This window comes from Rattus norvegicus, chromosome 2 (genome assembly GCF_036323735.1).
Source record: "Rattus norvegicus strain BN/NHsdMcwi chromosome 2, GRCr8, whole genome shotgun sequence".
NCBI classification, from domain to species: domain Eukaryota; kingdom Metazoa; phylum Chordata; class Mammalia; order Rodentia; family Muridae; genus Rattus; species Rattus norvegicus.
Genome location: NC_086020.1, coordinates 245,433,991 through 245,447,262, shown reverse-complemented (window position 1 = coordinate 245,447,262; position 13,272 = coordinate 245,433,991). Strand labels below are relative to the sequence as shown.

At 43.5% G+C, this 13,272-nt stretch overlaps 2 protein-coding genes across 5 annotated transcripts in view; one reads left to right on the top strand and one right to left on the bottom strand.

The window, feature by feature from the left end:
• Msh4 (mutS homolog 4) overlaps positions 1 to 2,145 on the top strand; it is a 59,376-nt gene extending 57,231 nt beyond the window's left edge. The window contains exon 21 of the mRNA XM_039102112.2: positions 1,034 to 2,145. The gene's annotated coding sequence lies outside the window, so the exon portion shown is untranslated. The remainder of the gene's footprint in view (positions 1 to 1,033) is intronic.
• Positions 478 to 11,545, bottom strand: Asb17 (ankyrin repeat and SOCS box-containing 17). 4 transcript variants are annotated; one of them, XM_039103147.2, is made up of 3 exons: positions 11,255 to 11,545; positions 3,178 to 3,457; positions 478 to 760 (listed from the first exon to the last, which is right to left on the bottom strand). In XM_039103147.2, the coding sequence occupies exons 1-3, from the start codon at positions 11,419 to 11,421 to the stop codon at positions 554 to 556; spliced, it is 654 nt and encodes a 217-aa protein (XP_038959075.1). In that variant the 5' UTR covers positions 11,422 to 11,545; the 3' UTR covers positions 478 to 553. The 4 variants fall into 4 exon arrangements, with proteins under 4 accessions (XP_038959075.1, NP_001103146.1, XP_038959074.1 ...); NM_001109676.2 differs by having other exon boundaries at positions 527 to 760; positions 11,021 to 11,436; XM_039103146.2 differs by lacking the exon at positions 478 to 760 and adding an exon at positions 819 to 1,087 and having other exon boundaries at positions 11,021 to 11,543.
• Between the last annotated feature and the right edge of the window lie 1,727 nt (positions 11,546 to 13,272).

The window sequence follows — 13,272 nt, the reverse complement described above, 5'->3', positions numbered from 1 at the left end:
GCAGCTTCTGAGTTCCAGCAAACTTACAAACGTGTCTAGCTTCTGCAGTTGAGATGAGCAGAGTTCTCTTGGCCGTAAAGACTGCTTTGCTGTGGTCTCAGCTCCTTATGAGGCTTTCCTCCAGAGTGCCTAGCACTTCCTGAATATTGTGTTATTATACCCAATAGACCTCCTTTTATCTACTGCACAGAATGTATTCCACACTGCATGGGAGGTAACGGGTAAAGTTGTGTGGTAACTAAAGTGCTCTACGTAGGGCATATGAAGATCTGTCTTCTGTGGGTATCATGTGCATGCCTGATGCTCACAGAGGTCAGAAGCAGGCATCAGAGCCCCTGGAACTGAAGGTGTGGGTGACTGCTAGCCATCCTGTGGGTGCTGAGAACTGACCCAAGGTCTGCTGTGAGAGCCACTAATGCTCTTAACCGCTGGGGCATCTCTATCCCCACAACACATCTTCTCGGAAGCACAGCAGAGTTGTGTGAAGTTAACAATTTATTAACTTCTAAATTGTACAGTGCTATTATCCTAAGGAACAGCATAATGATGCATGTTAGCTTTCTAAATTCAGGAAGTTTTGTAGACGAGTAGGAATTAGAAGCGAAAATATTCCATTTGGGAGCATATTGTTGGCCAGCAGTTGGGTTCTAATGGTTATTCTGCAGAGGTGGACGAGTTCACATGGATCTTTGTATCTTGTTGGAGGGATGTAGTCCAACCAATTTTGAATAATTGGGCGTCTTCCTAAGTTCAGCTGTGTCTGGGGAAAAAAAACGAAAATGCTATCTGTAATGATTAAAATGGTCTGAAGGATTCAGCACTTTTGTTTTATATTTTATTCAAATTCAGAAAGGAGATTCTGAGTTTGTATAACCCTTAGAACCTTTATCTAAGCCCTTCTTACTTTACAGGCATTTTATTCCGATTTTATTTTCCTAGTGATCTGTGGAAAGGCACTAAACAAAATTTAAACTGTGGACAGGTAAGCTCTTCAGTTCAGATGGATCATCTTCTGCCTTGTCATCCTTTCTAGAGGCACTACCGCCACCGCCACATGCAGGAGTCATCTGGAAAGCTAAAATGGACTCTATTGGTTTCGAGTTGGAAACAGATGATGTAAATCATACATGTTACCCAGTTGGACCCCAACCACGTAAAATGCCAGAGCCTCAGTGGAGACACGCCCAAAAAACAGGAGGGGTTGGTTTTGTTTTGTTTTTAAGTTTTAGGAAGACATCTGTTTAAAGATTCTGTTTTGGAGATTAAATGCTAAGGAAAAGATACTGCTGCATTAAGAGAGATTTTCCTAGGGACCTATATAGCAGTGGAAAGAGAGAACCAACTCTACAGAACTGCCCTCTGACCTCCAACTGTACCACACATAAAATAGTAAAAAAGCTAAAAACAAAACCAACCTTCACTGTCCAGGCCGCTTGACACTTACGGTAGACGTCCATATATTCACTGTTTATCCAGTGATTAAAGAATTGCTGATGCATATTCAACTATGGCATGTACTTCGGATAGTTATCAGGTATGCAAAGTAGATATAGTGTCTGTGCTTAAGAAGGTGTGGTGTAGACATCCAAGCGCCTCAGATATGAGGAGAGGGGATGGAGGTGCAGAGGAGCCAGCTCCCCAGGCAGGTGAACCTGACCCCCTTCCACACTGTGCTTCTCCACTGGACATCCTCACTGCGGTTGTTTGGAGCCTGGCTATAGACTCTGCTTCTCAGTGACTTTGATCAATTCTATCCTAGTGTTTTTGTTATGATTCATGTATTCTGCAGTAAACACGCAGACCCGCCAGTCACTGTGAAGCAAAGGTGTAAAGACAAGTGAGGGCACCAGAAACAGCTCCCCAGCAGGCTGTGCGGAGACTGAGCACACGGACCCCAGTGGGAGAGTTAGGGGAGGGACGGAAGGAGCTGAAGGGGTGTGCAACCCCACAGGAAGAACAACAATATCAACCAACCAGAGCTCCCAGAGCTCCAGGGACTGAACCCCCACCCAAAGAGCACACATGGAGGGACCCATGGCTCCAGTCACATATGTAGCAGAGGGTGGCCTTGTCTGGCATCAGTGGGAGGGGACCCCTTTGATCCTGTTGAGGCTGGATGCCCCAGTGTAGGGGAATGCCAGGGAAGGGAGGTGGGGGTGGGTGGGTGGGTGGGTAGAGGAACACCCTCATAGAGGCAGGGGGTAGGGGGCAAACCAGGAAGGGGGATAACATTCGAAATGTAAATAAATAAACCAATAAAAAATTAAAGAAATAAAAATAAGTATGTTCTCTTTCAAAAATAGGTTGCCAATTATAACCAGAACAATTTGTTTGCCTTACAGCTGACCACACATTAGTATTTATCAAGGCATTTAAAAATCAGCATTTTATATCTCTTATAAGTCTATTTCTAATCTTACACTTTTAAAGACTAGAAGAACTGTTGGTTCCTTGTTAAGCTAGCTGGTTAAATTGATAGGACTAACCTCTATATACAGATTAACTTCTTGCTGCTAATGGGCAAGATACAGTTTGATACTGTCATTTTCATTTCGAAGAATGAACATTCCCAATTTATGGCTGATTTTCTTCTCTAACTTGGTGTAGTCCCAAAATGTTATTAAGGAATGATACCTGTATTTCTGAGAGATATTTTCAGTTGAATAAATATTTTATGTCTTTATATTTCTATAATGCTTAAATTGCATTGGGATCTTGAATGGAAAAATCTATTTCTTGGTATATGGTTGTATTTGTGGGGAGAAATGGAGCTGTCGTTTTAAAATATTCTACTGTTAAGAGCTGTTAAAATCTAACTTATTTTCTTATAATATAGAAATCTTAATATAGAGTGTTACTGAAATATAACAATTTGCATAACACTAAAATGTCTATAGGACATTGATCTTTGCCGTTTTGAAGTTCGTGGTAATAAAACCCAACGTTTGAAGGACTAATTTTAACTAGTTCAAATTTTGCCTCATTTTTAATTACTGAACATATGCACAGTTGCCTTCACAACACCCACTGATGGTAGATTGCACCCCAAAGAGCAATGCTGCTTTTCCCCCATGGAACACAGCTCCGCTTAACCCCCAAAAGTGTTGCTCTGCTTCTCTGATTATCGCCTCCCTCACCCCACTCCCCACCCCCTGGAAAGGGCAGTGTTGTGCTTACCTCTATCTCCCTGACTGAGATTACAGAAAGCACTCTGGAACATAACGTTAAACACGTCTTGGCATCTTCTTGAATGTCAATCAACTCGTGATCAACCATTATTCTCACTCTCGAGGGGTAAAGTAGTATTGTCAGGACAATGTTGATAGGGTTTTTTTCTCTTTCTAGGATTCCATACTGCAGGAGAATTTTTAAGATATTTGACTGTCTTGTCTGAGCCACATAGAGTAGAGGTGTGATGCCACTCAGGGGACTGGGGCAGTACACGGGTGTGAAGGTTCTGCAAGCCAAAAGCAGAGGAAACAGGCTCGTGAATGCTTGTCTTAGCAGCAATGGCAAGGTATCTGATTGACCTCTCACTTGTGAGCACCATGTAACTAATGTTCCCATGTAACTAATGTTCCCATGTAACGTCTTAAGAAGAATTTGGCATTGTAACTGTAGACAAAACTGAAGGAGGAAAGAAAACCCCCACCAAATGCTGAAGCCTCCCTTCACGTCTGTGAAAACAAGCACAGGTTTGCAGCGTGCGCAAAGCACTTCGTCATAGTAGCTGCGTGTTACCAGCGTGTCTCCCACACTGGTGGGGGCATAAACCTTTCCAAGCTCTGCAAATAGAAAATGAAAGAAACAGTTTTCATACCTGCTTACTTTACTTGTGTGTCTATACCTATGTGAATGTATGCCGTGCAGGGGTGCCTGAGGAGGGCAGGGGAGGCTGTCAGGTCCTCTGGAGCTGGAATAACAGGCAGCTATGAGCTGCCTGACGTGGGTGGCCTTGCGTCCTTTGAAGGGGCAGGCAGAGCAGTCTCTCCAGTGCAGTTTACTTTGTTAATAGAAATATCGATCACTTTGATATCTTTTTGCTTTTGTTTTCGATCATATATTAGACATGAAGTTGAATTGAGAGTGGAGATTAGATGACAAACAAGTAGAAACACTCTAGTCCTATTTTTTTAAGAACATCAGACATTCTAGTTATGGTGAGACCTATCTGAGGTTCCTCAGTTTTGATTTTCCTCCTTCAAGACTAAAGTTTAACCCTGGAGAAGTAGTTCAGACAATGGAGTGCTTGCTGTGCAAGCATTAGAACCGATGATAAAACACACAAAAAAAGCAGAGGTCTTGCAGCTTGTGCTTGTAATCTCGTTCCTGAAGAGGAGATCAGGAGATAGGAGGGTTGCTGGGGCTCAGCCCCTGGCCAACTAGCTGACCTGCTTGATGAGCTCTGGGTTTAGTGAGTTAACATGCATGGCTCAAAGAAATTGACATTCACGTTTGCCTACTGGTCTACACACACACACACACACAACCCAAGCATACACACCAAGCACACACTTTTTAAAAAGTTTTAGAATTTCTAGCTAGCTTGGGGCAGCATTGTGAGACAGTTTTTAAAAGAGGGTGGAGCCGGAGAACTGACACGGCAGTTAAGAGGACTTGCTGTCCTTTGAGAAGCTGGATCTGTTTCCCAGCACACACATGGCAGCTACAACTGTCTATACTTCAGTTCCAGAGGGCCCAATGGCCTCCTCTGGCCCCCAGGAGCATCAGGCGTGCATGTAATAGAAAGACATCTGCAGGGAAAACACCCGGAACGTAAGATAATAATTAACACGTTTAAATCTAGATCTTGGAGTATCACACAGTGGCTAGATGTCAGCATTTTTAACTCCCTGTGCCAGAAGTGGAATGGCAGAGAGCAGTTTAAATTGTTTCAATTAGCATGCTTTTCTGTTCCTTACAGAGTTAATCACTATAGCTGTAGAGAAAGCTGAATCATGTCTCTGACCAGAACAGATCCTTAACTTTGCCAAGACCACTTTTGCGATTAAGCAAAGAGGAATTTTATTAGTAAACCTTGTCTCTCAAATTCTCTTGAATAGTCTAATCAAATATTGATACAGTTTATAGACTGTATCAATAGCATACAGAATATTAGTGTTGGTTTCAAACAGCTATGCTAAGCAAGTGAAGTGGAACTTTAGGACCACATGTGTTGGTTTGGAAATGTCCCCCATAGGTCATGCATTTGAACATTTTTGTCCTTCATTGCTGGAGGAATACGTCATAGAGGCATTGAAAGCCTCACACCACTCCCAGTTTCTCTCTGCTTCATTCCTTTAACTCAAAATGTGAGCTCTCAGCTTCCTCTTCCACTGCCATGCCTGCAGCTTGCTCCCACGGAACTTGACTCTTAAGCCCCTGGAACCGTAAGCCTAGAGAAACTCTTCTATAATTTTCCTTGGTTACGGCTTTTATCTCAGCACTAGGAGAGTAGCTAATAGAGACCAATGAAACGGCCCAGTGGGTAAAGGCACCCAGCCTGGAGACTCGAGTTGTAGAAGGAGAACACTACTCCCACCAGTTGTCCTCGCCTGCCGCACTTGTGCTGTAGCACAGTGTACCCACACACATGCAGGTAACAGAATGTGAAAAATTGCACATATTTGATAAGATGGAGCCAGCATGATGGTGGACTAAATGAAGCAGACCTGAGCCTCTGCAGCTCAGCAGTTCAGTCCTGAGCAGCTGTGTGACTTGGGTAGTAGTCTCCTAGTCTCCAAGTCTCTGCTTCCTTGTTTGTCTTTATCCTGGTTTGTGCCTGCCACCTTTCAGCCAGGTGTACTAGAGAGTAGGCATATAGATGACAGATGCAATTCTTGAAGCCTGCTAAGTACAGCAGACTGTAAACAGAGCCCAGAATGGCCATTGCTATGTTCACTCCAGGCAGTGCATCCCTGAGAGGTGACACCTACCTCTCCCTGGGATGGTCATTTCCTGGCAAGTACCAAAGAATGAAGGGTTGTAGGCCTACCAGCTGTTTTCCAATGGAACTCTTGGAGGGTTCAGGGTATAGCAAATGCTGGCACTGGAGTATTTTTGTGCCTAGACATTAAGGATGGAAACGTTCCTAGTAAACATGGATTTGAGGGTCCTAGAACCCCCTCTCCCTTACCAGATCCCTAGTCAAGAACTCCAAAAGTACAGTTGGAAAACCAGTAGCCTCGTTTAACTCTAAAGCTTCACAGAGCTCTAAAATGTCAGAGCCTTCTCACCTAAAGGGATAGTATACTATAATGTTATATAGTATTTTAGACACAGGATGTGGCCCTGTCTTCATTCTACTACTGATTGTGCGTGTGTGTTTTCACCTGCTGATACTCTTTCTTGCCTGAAATCAGTATTTTCCTGGACATCTCAACTTTTTCACAAGTTTTTCCAATATACATCAAAGATTGAACTCCAGCTGTTTTGTTTTTCTTTTTCTTCCTTTCTCTATTTTTAGATTATCTTTCATTGCTACTCTGATTCCAAGATCACTGCATTTCATTGTCTTGTTTGTGTTCTCTCCTCCCATTCTATCCTGAGATACATACAGCACATCTTAGGAGAGACTGTCCAGGGATCTCTTCATGGCATGTGCTTTGGTCTCCCCAAGGTCCCCTGAGATCTCCCTGAGGTCACCCTGAGATCTCCTTGAGATCACCCTGAGGTCTCCTGAGGTCACCCTGAGGTTTTCTAAGGTCTCTTTGAGGTCTCCTGAGGTCCTTGGTCCTTTCTACCTTCAACTCTTATGATTTCAACATTTTATTTTTGATAACTTACTTAGCATTTTTATAAATTCATCTTTCTTTTTAAAAAAAGTTGAACAAGGTGAGCTCTGTAAATTTATGCTCCAATAGGAAAATGTTTTCTATTCCCCCTGCCCGTGTGTGCGTGAGTGTGTGTGTGTGTGTGAGTGTGTGTGTATGCGTGAGTGTGTGTGTGTGTGAGTATGTGCGTATGTGTATGCGTGAGTGTGTGAGTATGTGTGAGTGTGTGTGTGTAAGAGTTGTGCGTGAGTGTGTGCGTGAGAGTGTGTGCGTGTGTAAGAGTGTGTGCGTGAGAGTGTGTGTGTGTGTGTGTGTGTGTGTGTGTGTGTGTGTGTGTGTGTAGATAAGATGACAGCATGTAGGAGTCAGTTCTTTCTTTACATCATGTAGGTTCCAGGGATGGAACTTGGGTTGTTGGACATGACAGCAGCTGCCTCTGGCAGCCGAGCTCTCGCTAGTTCAAGGGAAGTAACTCTGGTTTTCACTCACAAATGTATCTATGACAGCCTACAATACTGAGTTTGTAGGGGTCAATCAAATGCTTTTTGTTGGAATTCGATTTCAATCCTAAAAAGATTTTTGGCACTTTTTACTCATTTGAACCTCTAAGAGGCGTTGCAGTTCTTTTGTCTCGCTAGTTCTTAAGAAGGCATTGACCTGTCCTTCTAACTAAGGGAGCTCAGGAAACTCAGGACAAAGCAAGTGGTCGTTGTTAAGACCCAGTAGGTTCAGGTGTATTAAAATTTACATTGCCTCCAGGAGATATTTAGTGAATATTAAAAAAATGTTGAAAAGATGGCTAAAACTCAAATAGGTTTAAAATGAGATTTAAACATCTAATCTGTATCCATATGATGTGTGATTAATCCTTGGGTTTAAAGAGTACGGAACTGTAAAACAAACTCTGATTAATCTGTCCTGACAGTTAATCATAGCAGCACTTACGTGGATGGAGCGAGGCAGGGCTGGTTTTTAAATGCGAGGTTAATGAACTGAGCCCTCTGTGTCTGAAAGCTTACCACACATGCGTGTGAAATGAGGCATAATATTTCTGAGGCACACAGAGGACGACTTTGCTTTTTAGATACACATATTTCTAATTCTACATTCTCCGTTGACTGACACACTGAATAAGGATTTTTTCACAATAGTGTAATGTGTGGTGCTTAACATACTGCACTGTCTCCAAGGTTTGTTCTGGTCAGTGCACTCGCAGGCTCCTCTCCAGCTTTCTCTTCCCTCATCCCTCCTGTCCTTTCCCATGGCCCTCGGTGTCTAACAAGGTGTGCATGCCGTATGGGCCAATTCCGATTCAGCCATTCTCACGCAGTTTCATCCAGAACCATGATTATCAACCGCTCTTCATTTATTTCAACGAGTACTGACTGTGTGCTAAGCAACAGCTGCAGTTTTGGGTACCCATATTGGTGAATGGAATAAAACCCTTGCTGTCTTTCTTAATGTGATGTCAATGACTAACGAGTCAGGACGGACACAGCAAACAAGCCTCCCTCACAGAGTCTGGAGAAGACAGTGAAGGAGATAAATCTGCAGCCAAGATAAAGTAGAGCAGAGGTGGAACAGGCACACCAGGAGATGCAGGAGCACTGAGACAGGACGTTACTGAAAGGCTCCATCAGGGCAAAGGCTAGGAGACCCATTTACTCAGCTGTATCACTGTGTGGGTGCCTGGAAGGGAGAATAAGGGAGTCAGTGTGGACCGAAGGGTAAAGCCAGGGCCAGGGGAGACAGCAAGCCACCTTATGAAGAGCATCACGCACTGTGCGAGAAAGTCTCTTGGCTCCAAATACGCATGAGGCCTGGGCTGTAGGAGCAACATGGCCTTCCCTTTGTTCATTGCACAGCATGTGGAAAGGTGCTGCTTAGTGTAGGACGGGGTGAGAGCAGTGCAGGCACCCATATCTGCCACTGCTCACAGGTAGACAGAACCAACAGATGTCTAACAGATTAGATGTAGAAACAGAGACATCAAAGATGGCAGGCACTCTGTATCTAGCCACGTGCTGCACACCTCGACATGAGTATTCCCTGGGAAGCTCAAACTGCTATGTCCAAAACGGATTTAATAGGTGTCTAGTTGTTCTTGATAGTTCATATCGGAACCATTGAGGTTATCTGAATAATAACCCATCAGGATGACAGAGGGAATTTCTAGAGCCCGATGTTATAACTGGCAAGTAAATACATGAGCTGTACCTAGAAATGATCATGTTACGTCAAATAAGCTAATACCTGGAAGTCAAATATCATGTTCTCTTTCATGTCCGGTGTGTGTGTGTGTGTGTGTGTGTGTGTATGTGTAAATAAAAAATTTGAATAGTAATGGGAGGAAGACAAGATATTAATGCGTCATCTTATAAACAATTTAGACTTAAATTTGTATGTAGATACATGTATGACAATGTGGTGTGGATGCAGAAGGGGAACTACTAGGAAACATGATAGGATGAGGCATGGGAGGTAGCTGGGGAGGGAATGAGTAAGGCACAGTCACACCAATTCATGGACAAGTCACAATGAAGCCATTGTTTTGTATACCAGCTTTAAAAGGTTGACACATTAAGAGAGTTGCCTTGGTAAGAGATGACATTGGCCCCACCTGGGCTAGACAGGAGGCGCTATCATGGAACTAAGTAGGATCTGATTTTATAGACAGTCAAAAGCACTTGCTGAAGCGATGGCAAGGGAATACAGGAACAAGGATAGATCCCAAATGTCTGCCAGTCAGTATTCTGTTTTATTCCAGGTGGCAACTTCTGACAACAGCAGAAGAGGTTGGGGCTAGAGATAACGATTTAGATGATTCTGTATCCACATCAGAATTTATCAACTTAAAACCTGCCCCATACATAGAGGGGAGTGAGCAAGGCAGCTCAAATGTAGCACGTTTGCCCAGTGGGAGTGTGGGCCTGGACATGACAGGCCTCAGGCTCGCCCCAGCACCACGCTTAGGCACGTGTCAGTCACAATGCACTTCCTCTTTCACTCTCCATTAAATTTCCTTTCCCGTGCCCATGTTTAATTCTCCGTTGCCTCTATTTTATTATGCTTTTCTTGTCCACCGGCCTGACCAAGGATATGCCTGGGCTTTAAGCTAGTTAGTCAAAGCTGTAACTACATAAAACAACATTTAAAATGACAAAAAGTCATGTCTTCATTAGGGTTTCGTTTCTGTAGAGAGACATCATGACCAAGGCAACTCTTATAAAGGACAACGTTTAACTGGGGCTGCCTTATCGTTTCAGAGATTCAGTCCCTTATCACAGCAGGGAGCATCGTAACATCCAAGCAGACATGGAGAAAGCGCTGAGAGTCCTACATCTTGTCCAAAGGCAGCAGAAGGGGACTGTCTTGTGTAGGCAGCTAGGAGGACGCTCCCTTCCACACTGGGCGGAACTTGAGCACTAGGAGGCCTCAAAGCTTGGCTACACAGTGACACACTTCCTCCAACAAGGCCACACCTCCTAAAAGTGCCACTTCCCATGGGTCAAGGATATTCAGTCCACCCCAAGTCCTAATGGGTGTTTTATTTGCTATTTCAGACCCCCAGCTACCCATTCCTGTGCTGGGATGATCATTCAGGAACACAGTCCTGCATGCTCTGAGCCTTAGAGTGATGCAGCCAGGAAGCATGGCTACTCCAGGCCTAACCCATCTTGCCTAGTCTCTGATCTGGGCCTGTCACTGTGCACAGGATGTGACGCATAAACGTTTTGTTGAATGAAGGAGTCAATGCACAACTGTCCTAATCAGGCTTGAGACCTGAAACCGGAGAACTAATTGACATTGGATCAAACTCTTGAGCTACCAGACAGTCAAGCTGGAGTTTTTAATTTCCTAAACACTGTCAGACAGATTGGCAAGTTCAGGCTGTAAAGAGTTGGCCTTGTAAGGAACATGGTTTTCACTGGACTCAGTTGTGGAACTGTGCTGATGGAGCACCACTTGGTGACAGGAAGGTTCTGAGTGAACTGTGCCCACACTGCAATCTCAGTAGGCCGAGAGAAGTGACCACAGCACACCATAAGGACAGATCTGTTCCTTTTTAAGGTATTTTTAGTGCATTTGCTAACATTGCTCTACTCAGCAGATCCACTATGACACGACAGTGCACACTACAGGTACAGCTCACGGTCCACGCATCCCCACCATGCAAGTTGATCTAAGAAGACAGCACCACACTCACTCCAGGCACACTTCTCCCTCTGGACAAACCATGAAATTACCTCCATATGAGTGCTAGGCTGCAGCTTCTGTCTTGGACATAGTCCTTCGTCTTCTTGAGAAGCAGTTCCACAAAGTCAGGGTTACCTTTTCTGGCAAAAACCCAATACAGAATGGTATTCACACATATTTCAGTAAACTCGAGGTTAAAATTGAGTTCGAAACGGTGTCCCGACTTTTCCACAAAAGCAATATAGTCAGTGAGGAGTATGTCAAAGCCATCCAAGTCAACATACCTCAGAATTTTTGCCAGCGTTCTGTAAATCCTGGGTTCATAGCAGTGGTACCCCCACTGACCCAGAAACTGCAAAGAGGGCCTCTTAACTATCTTGTCAATGAGGTTGCAGAATATATTGCCTCTTGGAAAAGAAGTCTTCCGGCATAATTTAGAAGAGTTATTCATTGCTTCTTAAGGGTAGAGAGAACACGGTGGGCAGTCATACTGCCATTCTTCAGTTACATGCTTTGATAATGTAGTAGCCTCTACTCCAGACACAGACATGCCCACCAGCAGCCAGAGCAAGGGCAGCAGGGGGTGACATCACAATACTTGCCGAGCTGTCATCAGTCCGGGTCAGAAAACTAAGGCAGTTGTGAAGTTAGTGGCATTTGAGAAACCCAGAGGACAACGACAGTATGCAGAGAGCTAAGAGCAAATAATTTTAACTTTAAGAAAAATTCCACCCAGTCTGTGCCATGCATCTCTCAGGTGTGAGAAGCACCCTGTATACATCACACTGCATATTAATATTAATTAATAATGTGAACCTAGTCAGGTACAACTCCTGAGTTCTGCATGATTCCTGCCTACTCTTGTCCTCATAGGTTCTTTCCCATGCAGTAGGTACTTGCCATCCCCACACATACAACCCAGTAAACAAAATCTAGAAATGCGGTCTTAGAACTTTTCTCTGCAAACCTGGCAGAATCTATATAATTGGAACCTCATTTAAAAAATAAACATAGATGATTTGATATTAACATTAGAAATACAATTACTTAGATAATATAAGGATGTATACTAAAGTTTTAGCCCTTTAATAAACAAAATCAAGGCAGGAAATATAGTTTAAATGGAGAACACTGGTTCTGTATTTTCAGAGAACAGAATTGGTCCATGCATTGGTAATTTGGTCTCTCCATGGAAGGCTGAAGACCTGGGGTTTCCCATCCTGTCACTTGGCTGACACACCCCATTTCTGTATCTTAGATGAAGTGTATTACATAACAAGCAGCTCACAGGGCCAGTGAGACAGCTCAGCCCAAAGGTGCACTGCCAAGCCTAGGAACCGGAGTTCGATCCCCAGAACCCAGATGTTAGGAAAGAATTGATTTCTGCAAGTTACCCTCTGAATACATGCACACAGCGAGATCTGCACATACACCCACATACATGCACACATGCACATACCTACTTATGCACATACACAGAGAACACGCACACATGCAAGAATGAGATTCAAATCAGCATTAAAAAAAACCCACCAAAATCCACAAGGTTATATTACCGCTTAAAAGTCTGAGTGTGCCATTGACTTCTGAGAGACAGGGAAATCCGGGGGTGGATTAATCGGAACTTATTCAGTCGGGTTTAATTCTGCAAATTTTCCCCATGTTTTGTTCAGTCACAGTTATGTAGCTCCTTTTATCATTATGTTTATATCGTGGTGAATCTTCATACCCATCCGTATCCGTACTCGATGGATGAACTAATATCTTTTAAAAGATGTTTAAATGTTGAGTGTTTCCATCTAGAAACTTAAGATGGACATTCAGTCATTTAAGTCTCCCAATTGCAACTTCTTCTTCTAAAAGGGCTTTATTTCCTTGTGTTATCTGTGTGTACCTATGAGCAGAGGCCAGAAGGAGGAAAGTACCAGTCTGAATCTTTTCGTGTGGGCACAGTCTCTCCCCGAGCTCCAGCGATCCCCCTGCCTCTGGACTCCTGCCCTCACGATTGCACAGCTGACACTTGCCTGTAGAATTCTCTCTCCAGCCCCAGGTTTTCCTTATCCTTCATCAACAACCTTGACACATCTCTCCATACGTTTGTTTGTTTCTGTGTATTTTATATTGTTTATTTATATTTGGAATGGAACTTTTCCCATCCTATAACCTAGCTATCAGTTTTTGAAATGTTAAAAAAAATACTTGAATTCTCCATATGGATTTTACTGCCAGAAATATGACTAGACTTTCTTGTTAGCCATGTTCTCTTCTAGTTTCTTCTTTTTGCATTTTCCCAAGAAAGAGT

Coding starts and splice junctions, on each gene's coding strand:
- Asb17 (NM_001109676.2), bottom strand. CDS start 11,421: ATGAATAACTCTTCTAAATTATGCCGGAAGACTTCTTTTCCAAGAGGC. Junction 3,458..11,020: donor AGCCTAGCACTCATATGGAG/GTAATTTCATGG, acceptor TTTGGCTTGCAG/AACCTTCACACCCGTGTACT. Junction 761..3,177: donor TCTCAGTCAGGGAGATAGAG/GTAAGCACAACA, acceptor TTTTTTCCCCAG/ACACAGCTGAACTTAGGAAG.